The 7,258-nt window shown below is 35.6% G+C and overlaps 1 protein-coding gene across 2 annotated transcripts; it reads left to right on the forward strand.

The window, feature by feature from the left end:
* The first annotated feature begins 4,069 nt into the window (after window positions 1-4,069).
* On the forward strand, window positions 4,070-6,959 carry LOC144706620 (uncharacterized). 2 transcript variants are annotated; one of them, XM_078579613.1, is made up of 5 exons: window positions 4,070-4,262; window positions 5,123-5,186; window positions 6,007-6,157; window positions 6,350-6,543; window positions 6,610-6,959. In XM_078579613.1, coding segments are annotated over exons 1-5 (639 nt in total). In that variant the 5' UTR covers window positions 4,070-4,260; the 3' UTR covers window positions 6,838-6,959. The 2 variants fall into 2 exon arrangements, with proteins under 2 accessions (XP_078435739.1, XP_078435740.1); XM_078579614.1 differs by having other exon boundaries at window positions 6,019-6,157.
* Window positions 6,960-7,258: the final 299 nt, after the last annotated feature.

Raw genomic sequence — 7,258 nt, forward strand, 5'->3', positions numbered from 1 at the left:
GTTTTTCTCTTATGATTGTTTAAATCACGATAGTACCTTATAATGGAAAACGTCGACAAAAGTGGAAGATTATGTGAATTTCATATTTGGACCTGGGACGAAATCTTTAGTAACTTTTCAAATTTGATGGGTATTTAATCGGAAAATTTCTGTGTTATTTGTTGAATAAATTGCTGTAAAATGTGACCGTAAAAATAGATTAGGGGAAAACAGTAGGTTTTTCTCTTTCCATTTAGATTTATATTCAAGTTGTGTCTGTGTTGACGAGCAGCATCCTCCTTAAAGATGAAAGGTAGCGTCCTTGCTATAAGCTATAGCTTTTAGCACAATGGGCAAGATCTTGAATCTAACACAATGTAATTGGCCAAAATTCTAGTCATGATTATCGTCTTGTTGCTGAAGTTTCTTGAGAATTCCGGCAAATATAACAAATGCAAAGTCGAATAAGGAAAGAAAGACAAACAGTTACGCAATATTCACATTATGAGAATGGTTTTTCTATAAATACTGTCGCTGCATTGACGCAAGAGGATTCCATACACTCCTTTGTATGGAATGCATTGACGCAAGAGGATTCCAGAATCACACCTATATCATGAAATATTTTGATTTGAGTAGTCCCTAGCATTATCAGATAAAAATGTTTGATCGTTGCTTCAATTTCTCTGGATAATAGAGAAATGTTAGAGTGAATTTTGGTGAACTAGAGTCAGATGGTGACTCCAATTTAATGAAGTGCAGGAGGACAGTTCATGATTCACACATGAGCTTAGGGTCTGCATCCTTACATAGAAATGGAAATATACTTTGGAATATGTGAAAAGACATAAACTAGCAAAGAGTTCTTTCAGAACTGAAAGAAATGATGCTAATCAATGTTCTTTCTTGATTTTATCCTAGGCATCACCTTTTGATCTGCAAGTCGCGCCTTATCTTCGATATAATTTTATTTTATAAGGCTCTGTAATAATTTATTTGACTTCTTTATCCTTCATCTTCATCTTCATTGGCTTCTTAACATTCAGATTCAGATTCATTGACTTCTTATCAGATGAATCTGAATTTCTTGCTCCCGTTCCTCGCTGGTTGTTCTTTCTTGTTGTAAGTAAATCCAACAAAAATATCTGGAGAACAGATAATGAGAAAACACATTTAAAGACGTGTCATTTATTTCACCTTGAGTAATTACTGTGAGATTTTTCAATGTGCTTTCGAGTTACTGGCACCATGGACCTGGCAAAACGAATTTATCTTCAAAAAATAATTTCCCATCAGGAAATAAATCATTTTAAAAATACAGCAGCGTAACTAAACACCCAACAAAGCTACCAGTTTCGTTTCATTAATGAAAAATGTAACCACAATATATGTCTTCCTCTTACCATGCCCTGAGAAAAGAAAGACCATACTTTTTGAATAAACATCTGCTTATTTGTTCAGTTTGTTGTTGAATGGCAAAATACAAAAAAAATCATTCATGGAATAATGCTGTTGAGTACAAAGGATAACTGTGAGTGTAGACGCTAAATAAATAGTGTTTACTGGAAAAACAAAATATGTTCTACAATTGAATTCTACGAGGTTGAGAGTTATGCTATGAGAAAATATCTTTTAACTTATTCTCTTAAAAATTGAGATACACATATTCTACTTTAAAGATTGATTTGTGATGTAAATGGCACATCCCTCGATTCTCTAAATGATATATATTTTTGGTCTTGGATTTTTGTGGGATCACTTTCATTGGATTTTATTATTTATTTACAACATCGTGAAGTTTGTTTTCCTAGGTCACCTGATTTAAGATAGTACATTCCTCGTCTTATAGGTTTTTTTTATGTTTTTTGATGGACTCTTTCTTTAATTTCTGTATTTTTTCTGGAATCATATACCATAATTCACTTCAGTAAGTCCAGCCCTATGACCTGATACATTATCAAATATGAAACTACAGTTTGGATAAGCACATATAGTGTAAGGTGTGGTGCCAGATGACAAGACACCCAATCTGGGTTAACTGATAAAGTTTAATAAATGAAAGATATAAGACTAGAATAATAGCTGACAAACCGATGATTGATCTAGGTGCAGTCTAAATAGTGAATATGAGTGGTCTAAATGATTATCTTTGGTTGATCCAAGTTATATGAATAATAGTAATGAAGAATATACTGATGAGTAAGGGGCTGATTCCCTATGCAGAAGGGATAAAATCAGAATTTGGATAGAGTAGTGGACTTGGATGACACTGGTGAGTTATCTAGGAAATAATATTCAATCTAATCCTATCTAATCCCTAGCTATTCAATGAGAAATGGAAAATGAGTCTCTTGATTAAAATTTTGGATCTAAGGTATACCATTTTCCAGCCCAGATATCTATTTTCTGGTCAAATGATTTTTCTCGAGCTGAATTTGTCAAAAAATTCTCGTCCCATCTCCTTATGTTTGATGAAAATAGATAAACACTCATTTGAGTTGTTGGTGACATTTAACATGTCCGAACAAGGTTTTGGGTCACTTCCAAGTATAAAAATACAGTAGGAATATAAATATAACTAAGGAGGGGGGACCAAAAGCAGTTTATTGCCTTTTGTTCCAACCAGATGATTTAGCATTTAATATTAGCTATTAGTAAATATGAAAATGTATAATATATAAATACACAATATGCACCCCGTTGGCCATCTGATATCCCCATCAAAGTGATCTAATGAGACAAAGGAAGATCAAATGTCACGCTCTTATTGACCCTTAATCTCCAACAGGGCACTGTTTGAGACCTGTAGTATAAGTACTAGTTTTCTTTTCTTTTTTTAATTTTGGATTTTTTCCATTATTATCATTCCTGGTCCCAAGTAGATCTGAAATTCGTATCGATCACAGAAAGTAGTCAGCAAAATTTTGTTGACCCAACAAAAGTCAATCTGAGTCAATTCTGATTGTGGGAATTTCCTTTTATGCTTGATCCCTTAACATCTAACATTATTGATGCTTAACTGTGTTCATATGACAACCAAAGCATGTATTCATTAGTACCATCAAGGGGAACATGGTTAATCCTGGCTCATTTTCACAATGGGGGTGGTGGAACAAGGTTCTCTCATCAAAGTAATCTATCAGGATAAAATAACAACTACATAAATATGTCTGAATATGAAACAATTCAATGATAACACCGCTCGTATTTACTATGTTAATCATGAAACAATAATTATCATGGTATGATTATAATGATGATACACATATTATCACACATTCCTACCTATTTCATTGCATGTCCTTCTGATGCATACTTGTATGCATTTTGTCAATACTAATGTATGATACATAATTTTGTTAGGAGGGTTAGTCTCTTATCTAAAATTTTGCTATGCCTCACATGATGGATTAACTGGTTTTGATAGTTTGGAGTCTTTGACATTTGGCATGAACAGTTCTTCAAATATATTTGCCCCAACAATACTTCATGACGCAAAGGAATACTAATCAATGAGTAATTTTCCATAGAGTTTCACCAAAATTATTTTCTGATACCATGGAATAACCAAGCCCTGGCAGTGTTTAGCAGAGGGGTGATTTTCCATTCTGGAATTTGTTTCACTTGTTTACATCATTCTGAAATTCATATATTGTAACCCTAAGTCTAAAGAGGGAGATAAAATTATTAAAATATATTTATCATTGTATGTTATGAATTTTAATACCTCATCCAAAACCACATCTTATAATTTTTCAATTGTGTATCTTCTGGTTTAGACTTGTTGTCTTGAAACATATGAACTTTGAAATATCATCCAGAAATAGGATGAACCACAAGTCAAAGTTCCAGACATAATCCCAACACATCATTATCCAAACAGTTTAGCTATTATGACTGGAATGATTACATAGGATTATGCCCCTTCCATTGGGAATATTATTATAATTTCTTTATATATTTCTGGGACTAATATATCATATTCTGTACCTTTGGAGAATAATAATGTTTATGATACTTTTTAAATCATAATACTTCAATATTTGGAGAACTCCACTGAAACATGAATATGTTCACGTTCAAACTTGAAAAATTAGTTTAAAATCGAGAGCAGAGGAATCGAGACCAACATGGAACGTAAAGAGAAAGTTGATCATGACCCGACTTTTAGGTTTTGATTTTCTGTAGTTGCGGACGATCAATCCTCAGCCACGCTTGAGACTATCGATTTCCATCAAAACGGGTCATTTCTCTTCCAACCGGTGCTTGAAGCAGTGCGTAATGTACACTTCTGCTATCCTGAATTCAAAGTTTCTTTTTTTGTGCATAGATTCATCGTTTGCTCCCCGGAAAGGCATTTTATTAAAGAAGAAACTTGATAATTCGATTGTTACACCACTGAAGTTTGACATGCCATCGAAAAAATCGGTTTTCCCCCCAAGTTTCAGTTTTTTTCAAATCTGATTAATCCCTAGATACTGATTTGCTGGTATTCCTTTTGGATGCACCATTTTAAAGTTGAACTTGCTGGCTTAGAATTATCGAGCATTGATTCTTGGAGCCACAACTTTTTCGGTATTTCGATCTGGGCATTTGCAATTAGGCCTTTACCCCCTGAGATAAAATTTTTTTAGCATTAAGTGTGATAAAAATGCATCCGTCATATGTTCTAGCATGTTTGCCAGAAAATTTTTGTAATACATTTTCTCTGGAAAAAAGATGCTGGCTTAGTGCATATGACTTTAACGACTATATTTTTCTGTTGTATTAGTTTCTGCAATATGTGTCCAGTTTCTGCATTGCTCAAACTGTATCCACGAGTCAGACATGGAAGTGGGTTACCACATTTAAAATAGGATTCATGAGTTATAAGACAGAATGGTTTAGTTACCAGCCTTACGTATACTTGAGCAACGCTACTGAGTTTCGATTTCAAAGATTTTCATGTATTTTGATGTGAGCCCCTTGTAACACATGGCACGCTTACATTACGAAGGAAGTAAGTAAAGACATTTTTTTTTTGAAGAAAATAAACAAAGACATTGAAAGAAGGTTCATGGGCCACTCATGAGTTGTGTGCATTCGTTTAAATATACGAAGACTGTCTCATAGCCTGAGTGAACAATTTTACAATGATTTTCAGGTTCCATAACAATTTAAGTGAGAATCTTTGTGCTCAGAATGAGACCCAAATTGGTGTTCATGAGGTATGCTATTGACCTGCTTTTCTTAAAAAAAAGGCTATTGACCTGTTTATGTGATATATCTGTTGCTTTTTTTCTTTATTTTCAAGTCTGAATAAAACACTCATTCATTCCTAGTTGTTTCCGGATTTTCTTTTACCATGTAATCGTTTCCTATCCGAAAACTCTGGATTATTTAACTCAAACTCCCTCGTTAATGTAATATTAAAGTGCGACTTGGAACAACTATGTGAAACGTTGTAGCTTTCGGTGGACACCTCTTTTTTGCCAGTGGTGCGAAAGGAATAGTGTTAAATCATGGGAATCTGAGTACTGTTGTATTATTTGGTAGTGATACTGCTATTGAAGAAGGAGATTGCGGAGCTTTTGGAAAAGGATGGCCTAGATTCTAAGAACTGCACCGAACCCTCAGATGACCCATCTAAGATTATGAGTAGTTCTCCTTAAATCAGAACCTCGACTCTTCCACGGACTTATGTATTCTGTGGAAAGCCATACGCAATGCAAGTCTATGTACAGCTCATCTTTGAGGGAGATCTTTCATATCTTTCGAGATCCACTCTATAATTTGAGGCCAAAAGGCCAAAATAAGTTAATTCGTTTTCATGTGGCACTTTAACTGCTTAGTTTCTCGAGATTATCCATTAAATTCGTTATGATTATCTGTGAAGTTGAATTTTCATCTGATGTTCATTCCTGTAGACCATTACAGTGGTATTCATGCGTGCAAACCATCTCTGTCACCTTCAAGGGATAATATTTTACATAGATCATCTCTGTCACCTCTTTTTCATTTGATAATATTGCTGCTTCTTAAAATCAGATTCCACCACAGAACTCTCATTCCTCACCTCATCTTCAAGTGGACATTCGTGGCCATGATGGGACCGCATCCCGTCAGTTTTCTTCCCAGCAATTAGCTAGTGGAAGGCCGGGGGCCGCCGGAGACGTCATGCCATGTCAAGATGGTCATGGTAATGATGCCTTTGAAAACCCAAAAAGCTTCCTTGTCTCTCTCGGTCTCTGCCATTCATTAAATCCTATGATTTCCATAAAAGGCAAAACAAGTTAACTTAATTTAGATGTTGCGACGTCAGTTGCTAGAGAAGCAGTGGGGGAATTGCAAGGTGACAATCACATTCCCTTTGACATGTCTTGGCTTTCAGTTCCACTGGTGCCGCCACTGCTACTGCCAGCATGCATTCTATCATCAGCCCACAGAGCAGCTGGCGGCGAGCTTCCTTCTCTGAGCTCTGTTGCCCAGCCGCTGCCGGTCTCCCTGCCTAATGACCCTCTTCTGCTTGAGCTGATGAAAATACGGAGAAAGGCGGAAAAGGAAACCAAACTCCATGAATTGAAGGTAATCACCAAGGCTACTTTCATAGATATTTTCTTCTTTAACAGGCCAGCTGCTGGATTTTTACAGAAGCAAAGGCTATTGTCCAAGTGCGAGGAGGAGATGGACGCGGTGCAGAGAAAGTATGATGCTCTGGTTGACGAGGCCAAGACCGGGTACGCAGAAAAGAAGAAATTCCGGTCAATTATGAACAAGGGCAATCTAAAGTGGATCCTTGCCCAGGAGGTGTATTCTCAGTTTGTCAATGGTGGCGCTGCCTCAGGTGACTTGCAAGGTCAGTCTTCTTTCTCTGGCTGATTGCCTTTGCTGCGAAGCCATCCTCTTCGATTCGTTTTTTCTGGAAAAAAGAAGGTGATACTTGGATCTTGTATCAATATCACTGCAGTAATATCAATGTCAGTCAAATGTGTTCAATCCAATCCATTGGTGATCCATTATATATCTTTTTATACTTTTTGTTGATTTCCAATTCCTAGGTGGAATGATACTATCATTAAAATGATAGGATGAGTTTTTAAGACCGCAACTTTCTATTTATTTTTAACCAATTTTATTAATCTTTATCGTTATGGTGAGATGACATTCATAGTGCTGACATGAGATGGGTTTACTTACACAATCTAGAAGTGGGATATATTAACATAGCATGATGATTGATGTTAATACGTCAGGTTACACATTTATTAGACTCTAGTAAATGACTAAAAGAGGAATTCAT

The sequence above is a fragment of the Wolffia australiana genome, chromosome 8 (assembly GCF_029677425.1).
Source record: "Wolffia australiana isolate 7733 chromosome 8, ASM2967742v1".
NCBI classification, from domain to species: domain Eukaryota; kingdom Viridiplantae; phylum Streptophyta; class Magnoliopsida; order Alismatales; family Araceae; genus Wolffia; species Wolffia australiana.

What these genes read in the sequence shown, in the direction of transcription:
- LOC144706620 (XM_078579613.1), top strand. An exon ending in CCCAAATTGGTGTTCATGAG is followed by an intron (nt 5,187 to 6,006) that starts GTATGCTATTGA and finishes TCTTAAAATCAG; the next exon opens with ATTCCACCACAGAACTCTCA. An exon ending in CCAAACTCCATGAATTGAAG is followed by an intron (nt 6,544 to 6,609) that starts GTAATCACCAAG and finishes GGATTTTTACAG; the next exon opens with AAGCAAAGGCTATTGTCCAA.